The sequence below is a fragment of the Lynx rufus genome, unplaced genomic scaffold (genome assembly GCF_022079265.1).
Source record: "Lynx rufus isolate CCGP_SWC_20201006 ecotype Redwood Valley unplaced genomic scaffold, mLynRuf1.p SCAF_1, whole genome shotgun sequence".
In the NCBI taxonomy this organism is placed as follows: domain Eukaryota; kingdom Metazoa; phylum Chordata; class Mammalia; order Carnivora; family Felidae; genus Lynx; species Lynx rufus.
This window is the reverse complement of record NW_025814823.1, coordinates 69,596,503-69,612,691: the sequence shown is the minus strand read 5'-3', so window position 1 is coordinate 69,612,691 and position 16,189 is coordinate 69,596,503. Positions and strand designations below refer to the sequence as shown.

Sequence of the window (16,189 nt, the reverse complement as noted above, 5' to 3'; positions counted from 1 at the left end):
TTTACAGCATTAAAAAAATACTCCAAATAAGTTTTGCTACAAATTTCTAATACTTGTGCAGGTAACTTAATCCTTTGTTACAAAATACCCAGAAAACGTAAGAGCCACACACATGATTTTCCTCCAGAAATAGCTTGGATTCATAAATATACCATTGTTGGCTGACACGCAAGGCCACCAGGCAACTAAATTTGGTACAAAAGGAAAAAACATGAATTTTCATCTTGTGTAGATAAAATGAGGTATTAAAAATGTGTCCCCAGATAATTCCAAAGAACCATTAGTTCATGAACATATTACAATTAGTTACAAGCCCTGGATTTCCGGATCATGGCACAGTAACAGCCTTTAATACCAACCTTTCCCTGATGAATGCGATTCAGTTTCAGTTTCTCTATTTCTAGCCCGAGGATGGATCTGCACCCATTTACTTCTTTCAGGGATCTTACTGACTCTTCACTGGTCCATCTTCTGACTTTCCCATTAGTGTTTAAACCAGAAGCTACGAATCTTACCCGTAAGTACTTAGTACAGAGCTTTGCAGACACTAGATTCTCCAAAAACATGCAGCCATCTTCTGATCACACTTCCATTTCAACTTAGGCAGGCGCGCCACATTTTTAACATGTTTTAAGTGTTGTAATAATTTAAATTAAAAACAACAGCGAAACTGCTATTGCAATCAGTACACGATTCGGCCTTCCACACTCTATTCTACATAAGAAAGCACAAAGGAGTTGTCTTGACACATTTTACTCCAACAGGAATACAGGGTATAAAGTAGTTCCAAGTGTTACCCACACACGTTACAAAACAGTCGAGTAGGTGCCCACTGAAAGCAATGATTGTGCTGGTGAAGTCATTCAATGCTGTTCTGCAGGATACTGAAGCTTCTGGGCTAACAATGTGCTGAAAACTGAAAATATATTTGAAGGATATTTGCTACCAAGTGAACCATCTTAATTTTAGCTCATTCTTTCTATTCCATTTCAGATTTAATTTTAATAAAGTAATGCAAATCACTTAAAGAAAAAATCTTTAATTTTAAATTCTGATCTATGCATAAAATTCATTTTTGTATCACGGTTAAATTTAGTACAAACTATAAAAGTGTTAACACTGAAGTTTCAACAGAAATCTATTAAGATCCCTTAGAAAAATTATGTAAAGAAACAACAGCAAGTCATTCACTGCTATGAGGTTAACACACAAGGAAAAAAATTTCATACATTTTACTGAATTTATCAGTAAATAATTTTAGGCATAATACTTATCATAAAATTAAAAGTCTGAAAGTTGTACATGGCTCCCTATCAATTACAATTTGCAGTGAAAATACTAAGCCAGATCTTTTTTATCTACCAGAACAACACTAGTTTAAAAAAACTATTGGTTGAAATTTGCAAACTTTAAAGGGACACCAGTTGTGAAGGAATAGGTATATAACTTAGCTTAAATTAAAGTGGAAGATGGTAAAAACTAAATGCACAAGGAAAATATTAGGGGAAAAAGAAAACCTTCGAAGACATAGTTGCTACTCTAAAAAAATATTAGCTTATTCTTATATTAAAAACATTAAATGAATCAAAGCCAGACAGTACTGAATTTCTACACAGATCTCTTTGTACTTCAATGTTGTTTATTGAGTGAATGAGACACTACTGCCAGACATGCCAACGACACTTCACATTCAAGGGCTGGAAGCTGGAGAGCTTTCCAGATTGAGTCACTGCATAAGCCTTTTGGGAAAAAACTGAAAGTGACATCAAATATGACATCTTCATGCTTGTTTTTGTCTTCAGCTTTTTTTTTTCTTCCAATTTTTAGATCTACTGGTTTGTTGGGTAGAAGGCTTCTTTCTACCCTACAAAAAGACTCACATCCAATTAATAGAACACTAGGTGTATAGCAAATTGTTTTAGTACACATCTACACTGAATAACTGATCTTAAAGCTGTTTTTTCTTAAATTTCCTTAAGTCTAATGAGAAAAATTAATTTTCCTTCCCTTTCACCTTCACGTGGGTGACTTATACCAATAGAAAAATACTCTTCAGTGCTGCTGTAGGGCTTACAGGGAACCTCTTCAGTGGTACCATAGAAATCCTTTCAAACCCCACTCTGAAACCCAGTGCTTCTCTTCCTGCTATTGTGGCTTTGCAGAAGAATGGCCTACACAACACAACTCTACCGTTCTCTTTTGCTCAAAAACAAAACAAAGAAACCTAAACAAAAGGGTAAACGTTTATTTGGAGTTAGTTTTCTGGTGGTGATATTAAGGCCCTTCAAGCAGAGTTCAGGAGCTCCTGTATGGCTGCCTGCTGCTCGGGACTGAGCTGTGCTATGCACTCAGTCCACAATCCTCCAGAAGTCTAGGAAAAAACAATTTCATACATTTAGATTCAGTGAAATGGTCATTTAGAAGTATTTTACTAATCATCATTAGGTAGACTATAATAATGCCAAATACTTTCTGTCGATGTAGTTTGAGGAATGCCATCATAAAAGCAAGAAATCTATGCATTTCTTTAAAGTTCATTTCACTCACACTGTTTTCTTCATCCAATCTAACCTGAAAAAGCTATATTAGGTAGAGGACACAGTCAAGTAAACAACACAAAGGAATAAGGAGCATAAATCACTTAAAAAACTTTGGTAGCTGACAGCTCATTTACTATTAAAATCTCATCTTTTTTTCTTCACAGACAATGCAAAAAAAACCTTCTACAGGAATATGCGCTAAGCACCAAGTGGAAGGTTCGAAGTATCTCAAGTTTAAGACAAACATTTTAGTACTGATAAAAGATGAGAACATATAGACACAGTATACATTAAGTAATCTGAAGGTTGGAGACAAGAGAATATAAAAATGAAACTTCCTTTGCTCATTGGGTACCTATTTTTTTCCTTGTAGAACAGAAAACAAAACAAAACACCTCCCCAAGAAACTGTTTTATTTCCGCAAAACAGCTTACCTGTACTTGGCGGACTACATTAGCCAGACGTTTGGCACAAGGATCTTCATGTTTAATTGCCTCATGCATTTCTCCTTCTGCAATTATACTGAATATTTTGGGCAGATTGGTATTGTTGGGGCCAAGAACGATTGGGTGATTACTGACCAAAGAGAAGAAAGCCATTATAAATGAAAATTAAGGAAAAATTACACAAGCACTCATATTTTCCTATATCCTTCCCCCAATATGGAATTCTGCTATAGGATCTTTATAAAATGATTATGCATTCATTAAAATCAAATTCAGTGGCAGGAAAACCAGCTAATTTTATTTATTAGCTCTTCAGTGTTTTCCCATGTAAATTAAGAAAAATACTTGGCTCATCTTAGGTTAGTTGCAAGGGCCAAACAATAAGTAGGACGTTCTAAGTGCCTTATAAATAACTTGTGACTTATTAAAAAAAAAAACAAAACAACAGAGCTATTACTAAGAATAGCAGTTTCTTATATGGCAAAATGATTTCCAAATAAATGTGAAGTTCAAAAGGATTAATGGGCATTTTAAGAGTAAGCCAGGGGGCGTCTGGGTGGCTCAGTCGGTTGAGTGTCCGACTTTGGCTCAGGTCATGATCTCGTGGTTTGTGAGTTCGAGCCCCATATTGGGCTCTGTGCTGACAGCTGGGAGCCTGGAGCCTGCTTCCGATTCTGTGTCTCCCTCTCTCTCTGCCCCTCCCCGACTCATTCTCTCTTTCTCCCTCTCTAATAAAAAAAGAAAACAAAACAAAACAAAAAGAGTAAGCCAGGAAGTAAACGTCAGGCAAGTTTAATGGAAAGAAACATAACAGTGTATTTAACTGGGATTCCAGTCTTTGTCATTAAGAGAATTTCACAACAGTCCTTTCCAAGGGAGATGATCAAACAGCATGATGGAGAAGTGGTCACTTCAAAGGCAGTAGTAGATAAGGAGTGTGCAGTCTCCACCAGGGTTAGCACATCCCTTAATGACAGTTCTCAGTGGGAACACACAAATACACTTGTGTGAACCTGAACTTAAACAGATATGAAGGAATATGCTCACTGGCCTATTTCTACGAATTCCAGATGAGTGGTTGTAGCCCTTGGAGTTATTCATGAATAGAAGCAGTAATTAGTAGTGACAGAGCCTCGATCTGATTAACATTTAGGAGAACTTGGACTTAGAAAAACACACCACAGAACATGCCTTTGATTTGATAGCTTCTGTAGCCTCCAGGTTGTTGCAATTCTTAGATATACTCATGGACACAAAAGAGCATTAATAATACCAGAGCCCAGGGCTAGATCTTGATTACCCAACCGGAATACTTTCCTTATACCACTGATTCTTGAATCCAAAAACCATGGTGCTAATGACATACTTTGATCTCATTATATTAACACATGATACATGTCAATTCTACTTCTGTAAAGCGGAGATTAAAAAAAAAATCTAAAGCCAAATAAATAAACAATAGATAAATGGGGTGACATTTTGGTGACATAAACGGGCAACAACATTAAAAGGGAAACTTTGTTTTTTTTTTTAAGTAGACTCCAATGCCAAGTGTGGAGCCCAGTGTGGAGCTCAAACTCATGACCCTGAGAGGGGACCCAAGCTGAGAGCAAGAGTCAGATGCCTGGGGCACCTGGCCAGCTCAGTCAGTTGAGCATCTGACTTTGGCTCGGGTCATAACCTCATGGTTCGTGAATTCGAGCTCCATATCGGGCTTTGTGCTGACAGCACGGAGCCTGCTTTGGATTCTCTCTTTGCCCCTCCCCTGCTTGCATGTGCATGCACTCTCTCTCACAAACAAACAAACAAACAAACATTAAAATTTTGAGAAAGAGTGACAGAGCGTGAATGGGGGAGGGAAGACAGAAGGAGACACAGCATCCAAAGCAGGCTCCAGGCTCTGAGCTGTCAGCACAGAACTGACATGGGGCTCAAGCTCCCGAACTTTGAGATCATGACCTAAGTGGAAGTTGAACACTTAATCAACTGAGCCATCCAGGCACCGCTATGAATGGTTAAAAAAAAAAAAAAAAAAAAAAGAAGAGTTGGATGTTTAACCCGAGCCACGCAGACACCCTTGAAAGAGAATCTTCTTAAAACATTATGTTCTATAATGCCTCATCTGTTGAATTCCATAAAGAACAAGTCAAATTAGATCTAACTGTAAGGCAGCGTTAACTGTGATACGGTTTTAAAACAACATTATTAGAAACCTATACATCTGAGGGGCTGTGCACAGGAAACACTGTTTAGAGAGGAAGAAAGTGAGGTCTATTTGTCCTTTTTCTTACCTTTCGATCAAGTCACACAGATAATTGAAAGTCTGAACAGCTTCTTCTTTATCCTCATGTAGTGGAAGCCAAGACAACCAGTGAGGCAGGACTTCTTCCACGTTTACACAGTCAGGCTTGAACTTCATAATCTTCCCCACTGCTGAGATGCAGTTCTCTGTGGCATTGACGTTTTCTTTGGTCTTAGAATCAGCAGACTGAATAACTCTTACCAGCAGTGGAAGTGCTTCTAAAATAAGCAATTGCAAAAAGGTCAGTTTTTTAAAACCTCACATTTTCATGCAAAGCCAGTATTTTTTATATAAATATTTCTTCTTATCTTCGGTCCAGTTATCGATTGTAGTGAAGAATTATTGAAGTGTCCAGCCTGTTTTGTTTTCTTGGCTGCAGAGCCAGACCTAAGAAGGAAAGGATTGCCCCGGCATGGGCCGGAGCACCAGTGCTCCACTAACTGGGAGCCCAAGAGGTTGGCAGACTCAACATTCAATTCCCGATCATCTCAGGGTACTTCAAGCTTTTAAAAGCCTCCAGCTGTATTCCTGCGCTGGCTTTACAGGGACCCCCATATGTTTTAAAAGTCCTATGCCGCAGCTGGGGTGTACCTCCCAAGCCCAAAATGAACTCTACTCTGGGGGATGGGGGTGGGGAGGCTCTGATTCCACTCAGATTTCATTTCCATATCTCCGAGAATAAAGACGGTCAATTTGTATATGTTATATGTTATAAGTGAGACGTTTGAAAAAGGGAAGAAAAACATAGCAGAAATAGCTATATAATGTTTGGGGATGTGGAAAAGAGAATGAGAGAGCGATAAAAGGGACGCCTGGGACCGAGCAGAAGAAAGTACCTGTACAGAAAGGCCGGTAGTTCTCTCCACCGTACTGTGCCATGACACCCAGGCCATACGCAGCTGCTTGCCTCACTTCGGGGCTGCTGTCGCACACATATTGGAGCATCGGCCTTAAAAAATATTCTGCGTATTTAAAAGAGGCTGGACTACAGTGTTCTATGACATCATCAAAGATGCACAATCCCCATTGTCTGTCTGGCCATGGTCTATGTGGACACTATAAAAGAGATAATCTTTTAAGCTCTGAATACTAGAGTACACGAAGAACGTTAAAAAAAAATTCACTATAGGCTATCATGTAAGTGATAAGCTTACATGGATATTCCAGATACAGGCAACGAAAAACACAGTAATAATCACTTCTTGTGAATCCTCAAATTACAACACAGACTTAAGGAAGTACAGGTTTAAAAGACTTTGTATGATTTTTTTATAAAATCCCACAATTTGATATCAGCATATACCGGAAGAACCAACAGCAGCAACAACGTAGGTACATTTAATTCACAAAAAAGACAATGATAATGCTGTATTTAAAGAACAACAAAAGTTATGAAGATGTTAACTTTATATATCCACTCAACAGGCTAAGTCCTATGTGCCTAAGTTTTTAAAAAAAACGTGCTGCACTACTAAATACAAGATTAAAAGCCAAAGTGAGACAAATTTCTATTGATTGCTTTTCATGTGTATTTTAAAGACTGAATACATAAGGCCATTATCCAGAATCTATGATTGCTGGCTGTATGTAACAAGGATTTTAAGGGAGTCCTCTAGGGTCCACTGAAAAAAACTAATTATGTTGATAACTGAGCAGGGCACGGATAACCTGAAATAATGAAAAGTCATTTGTATGTCTTTGGAATGCATTCTGATTTAACTGAACTATGGAAAACCTAATTAGCAAACTTCTAGCATGTATCAAATGAGAAAATATCAAGGGCAATGCAATAAACCTGATAAAATCATGGAAACTCTTTAGGATTTCTAAGGTCCATTTTAACCTAGAAGTGTGTTTTCAAGTGCTGCACTGAAACAATCCCAGGTCAACTATCTAAAATAACGGTCAAAGAGAGGTAACACTTACAATTAGGTTGACAATTAACGGGAGCAGCTGTTCAAACCATGGTAACACCTTTTCCTTGTAGCTACTGAATATTGAGTGTAAAATGTCTGACACTTTGGTCAGAATATAAACATCGTTATCATCCTAAAAACAAAAACACACACAACACCCATATGTATCAAAAGGCATCTCCACTACTACTGCTAACAGTAACATTCATTTACAAAAATCTAGGAAATGCAGAAATTAAACTACTCATCACTGTAAGGGCACCTCTACAGCTGGGTGTCACGCCTCCCACCTGCCGACAGAAAGAGAAGTGCGGCCAGTACTGCACTTCCTCCAAAGACTTTCCTTGGAACATACTTACATTTCAAATTCTGAAACAGAAGTGTTTTTACTTCAGTAGTATTTTTTGCTTTCTGCAAGAATGTTTCTAATTTTGGAGATGGGTGGAGAGATGTGGGGTCAGTTAACTGACAACACCTCATCCCTGGGAGCAATCTGTGTGTGTCAACATGGGAGCACCCTGCACAGAAAGGGATGGACCACCCCACACAGAAAGGGGATGAGCCGTGTGCGGGAGCACCCCGCACAGAAAAGGGACGAGCCACGCGTGGGAGCACCCTGCACAGAAAGGGGATGAGCTGCGCACAGGAGCACCCGCACAGAAAGGGGATGACCCGAGCACGGGAGCACTGGTCCACCAGGATGGCTACGTGCCACATCCTGGAACCTAAATATGCAGCTGAAATACATCTGATGGCATCAAATGGTTTGATGAGGAGAGAACTGAACAAAGCAACATAGAAGACTTATTTCAACCACTGCATGTGTATTATTTATAAGGAAATTCTCACTATCCTGTGATCTGGTAGAAAGACAGCTGTTGTTACAAAAAGATCTGGCCTTAAGCCCTAGACTCGCGGCAGTGTGTGGCTTTAGACAGTCATTTAACACCTGACTTTGAGTCCACTAATCTTTAAAACAGTGAATACGCCAGCCAATAAAAATTTGCTGAGAGGCATATATAAAAGAAACACTAGGTGAACTTAGAAGCGCTGTCATGTGGGAGGTATTGCAGCAAAAACACTCACACAGCATCCAAAACACAAATCAGCTAACTGCAATTACTTATTCTCTAGATTAGTAAATGAAATACATGTCAGATTCTTCTGCTAAAAATTACCGATAATTACATCAGAATGACAAGTCAGAAATGAATTAGAAACTTAAGCATTTAAAAATGTTCCAGATGCAAATGATCATATAAATTAAGTTCTGAAGGGAATAATTTACCTCATCTTGTAGTGACTCTTCCACCTGTTCATCATAGTCTTCATCTTGTCTTTTAACTAAAACACACCCAAATAAATGTCTTTTTAAACGGTCGCCAAAACGGTCAAGGATTACATTCAGAAATAAAAGTGTGGAGAACTTACCTTGCCGCAATTCTTGATTTTTAAAATGTTCTTCGAGTTTAGCTTTCAATATGCCTCCTAATTCTTCAAAATGTTCATTATTAAGGCATCCATCTCCCATTACTTCAATGCACTAATGATGAAATTGAGGAAAGAAAGCAACCCATGAGATTTAAGTGTTTTAAGAGTCAAAAGTTAAGTTCTGTTAAGAGTAACACGGAAGCATGAGAAAAATTAACATAACTCAGTACGGTCGAAGACTAACGATTAAATGAGTAGATTACACTTGCTTGGTGTATGTTCGTATGACAGTACTTCAAAGAAAATAATTTAAAAAATATTTTTATTTTGAACATGTCCTGAGCAGATCTTAAATGCCAGGCATTACTGCTAGGAGCTGACACCTCAAAGATGGAGCAGACTATCCAGCTTCTTAGGAGCTCAATTACCACACACACGGTCTACACAAACACAGTGGGGAGAAAGGACAAGGGGGTGCTGGGAGGGCACTACAGGCCGAGGAAATCACATGCACAAAGGCCCAGGGGGGCCTCCTTTGTTAAAATAGAAGAAATGTGAACTGTAAGAGTGTAAATGGGGACAAATGAAAGGTAATGAAGAACTTTTAAACCAAACTGTGGAGCAGACCATGGAGCCGTGAACAATGGGGGTGACCAGGAATATTGGGAAGAGGAGTGCAAGTATTGCGCAAGTTCATGCCTGAGAAAAGGAGAATGAACTGGGAGGGAAAGAAAGGAGAGAGACATCGGGAGCAGACCAAAGGAGGCGATCTCAGCACAGAGAAGACATAAGGGAAAATGAAGAGCAGAGGCATCTAGGAGAGAATAGGACAGAAAGTAGGTGTGAGCTGGAGATGAGCCAAGATTCTGCAGTTGGATTATTAGGTAAATGACGGTGGCAACTTATCAAGACTGGACTAAAACGTTAAAATAAGGAAGAAACATTTTCAGTAAATAAAAAAAAAATCACTTGTTATAAGATTGAATTTTATTTATTTTTAGCAAGACTAATATATGAACATACAACCTTATACATACTTTTAAGAGAAGAATATTTACCTTTGCAAAAGAATGCATTATTTCTGAGAGGACATCTGAGTCTGGTTCTGTGCCAATGGCCTTGATTAGAGCATCACACATAAAATGCCACATCTGTGTGAGATACTCAGGACCACGAACTCTCGCACATTCCAGGAGAAGAGGCATGGATTCTGCTGCCGCCACTCGAACACGTTTTATTGTTAAGGAAACGTAATCAATACTTTCAGACACACTTAGTGTAATTCCTCTCCTTGAGAGATTGTTCTCTCATTCTGCTTACGTAAATGTTAAAGTGTTCACCGAGTGCCAGTCATATGGCCAGATTATCTGAGACTGCTATCCAGGAGCTTGTGTTAAATATATCGTGTGTATAAAAACAGACATCTCCCTGGCCATATGACTTATCCCTGTCTTTTCTGTCACCTACAATACAGCAGTGAGTCTCAAATGTGACCTGCAAACACAGAAATGATTGTAAAAGGTTCTGGGACCCTTAGAGCATATCTTAGTATGTTCTCATCCCCAAACTTATGCAATATATATTTCTAATGGGAAGCCTGGTGGGGGGGTGGCACTCAGTTGGTAAGTGTCTGACTCTTGGTTTTGGCTCAGGTCATGATCTCACAGTTTTGACTGTGAGCCCCATGTCAGGCTCCACACTGACAGCGTGGAGCCTGCTTGGCATTTTCTCTCTCCCTCTTCCTATACCCGCCCCCCCTCTGCCCCCACCGCTCATTCTCTTAAAATAAACAAACTTTAAAAAAGAAAATTTAAAAAAATGTTACTAATAAATGCAACCAAAGCTATATTTCTCCTGGGAACACTAATTAAGTTCTCCTGTCAGAGCCTTTTCAGTTTCAATGAAGACCAAGCTGCCCCTCCCTATCTAGTGTCAGTTGTGACATCAGGTCGTGAGACTTCCCTTTGTCCTCTCTCATCATGGTAAGTTTCTCTTGGGCAAAAGCCATCTTCTGTAAAGGATACCACTACAGGATACTGCATGAGGAACTAAAACAAAGGGGCTCTGGAGTCAGGAAGATCTGAGTTTGGGTCTGGCCTCAACCACTCTGTTGGGCTGTCCCCTTTTTTTAAACCCATCTACGAAATTGTGTGTGTGTGTTAAGGCCTAAAAATGTTTCCATGTATTAATTACGACAATCATGTTAGGAAGGAAAACATTTAACATGCAGATTTATCAAGAAAGGTTTCTCCAAGGTGATACCCACATTTGAAATGTAGGACTAGGCCACAGAAAGTTATCAGCGGATCTCTTAACCTATTAAGAAAACTCTTAGTTTCGGGGCACCCGGGTTGCTCAGTCGGTTAAGTGTCCGACTTCGGCTCAGGTCACGATCTCACCGTTCGTGAGTTCGAGCCCTGTGTTGGGCCTGTGCTGACAGCTCAGAGCCTAGAGCCTGCTTCAGATTCTGTGCTTCCCTCTCTCTCTGCCCCTCCCCCTCTCGTGCTCTGTCTCTCAAAAAAGGAACGTTGAAAAAAAAATTATAAAAAAGTCTTAGCTTAACACCACCAACAGATATTTGAGAAAAGTTCTTATATACAACTACAAACATTTGCTAAAAATATCAATCCTTAAAATCTTTCCAGTGGTTCACAGAAAAAGCTGTCAACTAGAAAATAGGTAACATTTTCTTCTTGTTTTTGGCACAAACAAAAACCATGACACTAAAGCACCTGCAAAAAATGTAGTTTACAATCTTAAATTACAGTTAGTGCACACAATCATAGTGAAGCACACATCAGTTAACACAAAGTCAAACACTCAAGCTACAATTTAACTAATTCTAGAAATGTTTTGCATTCAAAAATTATAGGATATCATCATGGAAATAAAATTTCAGTAGAGGGACCATCAGTTTGACAACTTGTTCAGTGTATTCCACAAAGCCTTCCTTTAACTCTTTAGCATAGCAAACCTGAAACCAAAGTATCAGAAATCAAGATCCATGTTAGTTTTTAGGTACTAACATTTATTAAATAGCAGAATCCTAAGGACCACAGAATGCTGTACCCTGACTGGAAGTACACTTAGAGCTGCATGCAGGACTGTGAGAAGTATCTGGGAAATACAAATATAAATGTAGAAAAAGCTGTACAAAGGGAAAGGGCCTTGGCGTGACTGCAGTATACGCTGTCATTCAAAGACCGGAACACCCCACGTTTTTAGTGTTGTGTGTAGGAGAATGGTGCAAAAGTTTCAGCACTCTGAGGTAGTTCAAACAAAATATATCATTGAAGAAAAATACTTTAAAAAGATATAAAAACCCGAACACTTAATTGTAGCGTATCACTCTGTAAATCTGCAAATAGGCTTATGTTATTTTGTAATAAAAAAATCATTTCATCAGTGAAACAGAAAAATAATGCTGCTTTAAAAATAATTGTTTCTCGGGATGCTTGAGTGGCTCAGTCAGTTAAGTAGCTGACTCTTGGTTTTGGCTCAGGTCACCATCTCATGGTTCATGGGACTGAGTGAGCCCTGTGTCATGCTGTCAGCATGGAGCCTGCTTGGGATTCTCTCTCTCTGTTCTTCCCCTGCTCGCGTGCTCTCTCTCAAACTAAACAAACTTAAAAAAAAAAAAAAAGTTTCTTTACTTTCTTCCACATTAAAAGATTTGATAATTTTGTTTAGAGATGTTACATTTACATTTACTCTCTAGTTGAAAGATACCACAAAAATCCAAAATGTCTATGAATTATATTATAGGCATAAATGTTTACAATATATAGTAAGTACTGATGATAAAAATAAGTTCAAGAAATATAAGTTTAAATGAACTGGTAAATACAACAATGCTTTATTAATGCAAGATAAAATTTAAGTTATTAACTTTTATTTGGGCTTACTCATCTGCTAAGTTTGTAATATACCATAATTTCTTAATTCTACCTTTAAGAAAAAAATAGATTATTGTCCCTGTCTGTAACACATGCTCATAAAGGGGAAGGGGAGGGAAAAATACAAACAAAACAACAACCTCAAAGAGAACTTGCACACAAGACCTCATAACACTGCAAGAGGTAATTACTGTCAACATTTTGATGTCCCTACCATGTTTATATTTTTTATATGACTGACATCATACCAGTTATATTTTCAGTAGCATGAGCACATTTCTGTTCATTCATTCATTCAAAAAATATTCCTTGGTCATCTTATCTACTATACACTAAGCACAGAACAGACAAAAATCCTTGCCCCAACATAGCTTTGTATCAGCTGGGTACAATAATTATTATCTTCCTGATAACAGGCATTCAGGCTTTTCATTTTTGTTGTTGTTATTAGAAACAGCAGTGATCATGAAGTTTACCTATGTGATTTCTTTATCCAGAAGTGGAAATGTTGGGTCAAAATGTCTCTACATTTTATTTTATTTTATTTTATTTTTTTTTTAAATTTTTTTTTTTTCAACGTTTATTTATTTTTGGGACAGAGAGAGACAGAGCATGAACGGGGGAGGGGCAGAGACAGAGGGAGACACAGAATGGGAAACAGGCTCCAGGCTCTGAGCCATCAGCCCAGAGCCCGACGCGGGGCTCGAACTCACGGACCGCGAGATCGTGACCTGGCTGAAGTCGGACGCTTAACCGACTGCGCCACCCAGGCGCCCCTACATTTTATTTTTTAAAGAATATATTCCTGCTCTTCAAATAATTTCTTTAACATCTATGGGAGGCACTCCTCTGAAATGCGTGTATGAATGTGTTCTAAGAACTCGTTAACTGAAGTCTGATAAACACTATACGCACTCACCAGCATCTGACAAGCAGTGGACTTTTCTTCCAGTCCTGCAGTTTTAATACCAAAACTTTGCTGATCTCCAAGGTTCACAAACTCCCAACCATCATCATCACTCATGTTTTCCATGTCTTGGGCTATTAACAAGGAAGAAAACAAATTCACGTTAAAAATAATCACAGGGAGGAATTTTACAACTGTTATGTCTTCATGAAGACACCTACTATCTAAAAGGGCTACTTCAGGCTTAATTGAAGCGGTCTTCATTAAAGGCCCCATAACCACTGGAAGGTACTGCTGAAATTCTTTTCCAAGAATTTTGCACATTCTGGCCCATGCTGAGATCATGTAAGAGATCTGGGGAAAAAAATTAAAATTGATTTCAAAACAATGGTAAATAGACAATCACAAAGAAGCCATTTCCCTATTTCATACAAACAATGTTTTATTTCACATTCATAGCCCTTCAAGCAGAAAGTACATTTCCTAGGGTCATATACTTAAAACATTCAGAAATAAAATCACTGTGAACCTTTACCCTGGGATAGAGAGAGCAGGTGAGGGAAAAGAGGAAGACCAGGACTGTGTCTTATTTTTTTTCTTACTTTCAAGAAGCAATATATAATTTTCTCTAATAGCATCTGAGTCACATATATAAAATCTACTTAACCATTTTAACTCCTAGGCCCTACATTTTTTGAAGACAAGAACATATTTTATCTGACTGTATCTTTACTGCCTAGCATTCCATTCATTAAACACGTATTAACACCCAAGAAAACATCCCTTTCTCCTAGCTGTTTCAATTTTCTGTGTAAGTGGCTGGGTGTTTTTAAGACACCTCTTCTACTACTGTGTTTACATAGTCTGAATCACCTGCAAACCACCAACAGAGGATCTAGTTCTAATTCATCATCCCTGTAACCCAGAAAGTGAGTTGATTTTTACTAATATATCTCACGTGCGTATACACACATATTCTCCACACCTACTCTAAAAAAACCAAAAAAACCACACACACACACACACACACACACACACACACACAAAAGAAAAAACAATCTAAGTTCATAGGAAATAATGATAGCATGGCCGTGTAAAGTCCAAATGTAACCCAGCAATTATTTATGGAGTCGCTGTTATTCATTAGGCATTGTGAATACTATTAGGACCATGACACACACTTACAATTTACAACACTGTGTCGTAAGGATCCACTATCAAGACTTATACTGGCCTTGAAATATGAGCTGGGATTAGTCAGGCTGCATGGGGCAGGGGTGACATGAATGTGTGCTCATGGGCAGAAAGAAAAAAGCAGAGCAGGTTTGTGGGAAGTCATGTGGCAATGACAGGGCCGAGAGACGTCCAAATGGAGATGTCTAGTAAGCGGGGGGATCAGTGAACCCTGAACTGAGAGAAAGATCTGGCAGTTACAGCACATGGAGGAAAACTGAAGCCATGGTGTGGATGACACTGCTCAGGAGGGAAGAGGGCCTAAGACAGAACCCTAAGAGCATAAAAATACCCAAAAAACCAAAAGCCAAAAGCCAGAGTCAGGGGAGAGGGCAGCCAGAGCAGACTGAGAAAAAGATGGCATGAGAAGTAGAAGGAAAGCCAGTGAAGAACGTCTCTGCAACCAGGGATTATCTCAAGAAAACTACCACTCAATTTCTTTTTTTGAGTACATTTAACTTTATACTACATGTACATCTAGGCGAACATGTGAAAGCTGCTTTACCTGGGGATCATCATCTTCCATATCGCTAAAGTCCGTCTGGGTCTTCAACAAGAGCTGCATCACATCTGATGCATCTTGCATGAACTGGAAGAAAATATTTGGGAGAATCAACACCGGTGTTTCTCGTGGCTATCAGAACAGAGAGGTGCTCACCGCTACCCAATTTTGGTTCTTGTATAATAACACAACTTTCCAAAAGAAAATCCATTACATTTCCCACATGGGTCATAACCCCTTAGACAAAAGTATCACACTGAAAAATTTTCATCTATGTTGCACACACCTAGTGCTCTTTCTAGAAAAATAGATTCTCCAGTGAAGGTCAGAGTGAACTGCAGTATAAAGGAATTTCTTTCTTTTTTTTTCCAATATATGAAATCTATTGTCAAATTGGTTTCCATACAACACCCAGTGCTCATCCCAAAAGGTGCCCTCCTCAATACCCATCACCCACCCTCCCCTCCCTCCCACCCCCCATCAACCCTCAGTTTGTTCTCAGTTTTTAAGAGTCTCTTATGCTTTGGCTCTCTCCCACTCTAACCTCTTTTTTTTTTTTTTTTTTTTCCCTTCCCCTCCTCCATGGGTTTCTGTTAAGTTTCTCAGGATCTACATAAGAGTGAAAACATATGGTATCTGTCTTTCTCTGTATGGCTTATTTCACTTAGCATCACACTCTCCAGTTCCATCCACGTTGCTACAAAGGGCCATATTTCGTTCTTTCTCATTGCCATGTAGTACTCCATTGTGTATATAAACCACAATTTAAGGAATTTCTAATGATATCAAGTTTTGGTCTATAGTTTATGTATTTCCAGCAGTAAAAAGATAATCCAAATCCAGAAAGAAAACTTTGGATTGCTCCCTAGAAGTATAGGATTTTCAGGTAACTCTGTGTAGTTCTGCCAATCCCCACTGTATAAACAGGCAGTGTTTCAGAGACAGTTTGAAAATCAGACAAAGTAGGAACATGAAAATGTTGTATTGATTAGGTTCTCAGTATCTCACAGAAAATA

General features: G+C 38.7%; 1 protein-coding gene across 1 annotated transcript in view; it reads right to left on the bottom strand.

The window, feature by feature from the left end:
- Positions 1-737: 737 nt before the first annotated feature.
- The window catches only part of IPO5 (importin 5), a 44,137-nt gene continuing 28,685 nt past the window's right edge, over positions 738-16,189 (bottom strand). The window contains exons 15-26 of the mRNA XM_047081188.1: positions 15,177-15,260; positions 13,660-13,792; positions 13,451-13,572; positions 11,513-11,609; positions 9,694-9,866; positions 8,636-8,747; positions 8,493-8,548; positions 7,215-7,337; positions 6,125-6,344; positions 5,278-5,506; positions 2,975-3,116; positions 738-2,371 (exon numbers count right to left, since the gene is read on the bottom strand). Of these exons, the coding sequence (XP_046937144.1) occupies positions 2,285-2,371; positions 2,975-3,116; positions 5,278-5,506; positions 6,125-6,344; positions 7,215-7,337; positions 8,493-8,548; positions 8,636-8,747; positions 9,694-9,866; positions 11,513-11,609; positions 13,451-13,572; positions 13,660-13,792; positions 15,177-15,260 (1,578 nt within the window). The 3' untranslated portion in view covers positions 738-2,284. The remainder of the gene's footprint in view (positions 2,372-2,974; positions 3,117-5,277; positions 5,507-6,124; positions 6,345-7,214; positions 7,338-8,492; positions 8,549-8,635; positions 8,748-9,693; positions 9,867-11,512; positions 11,610-13,450; positions 13,573-13,659; positions 13,793-15,176; positions 15,261-16,189) is intronic.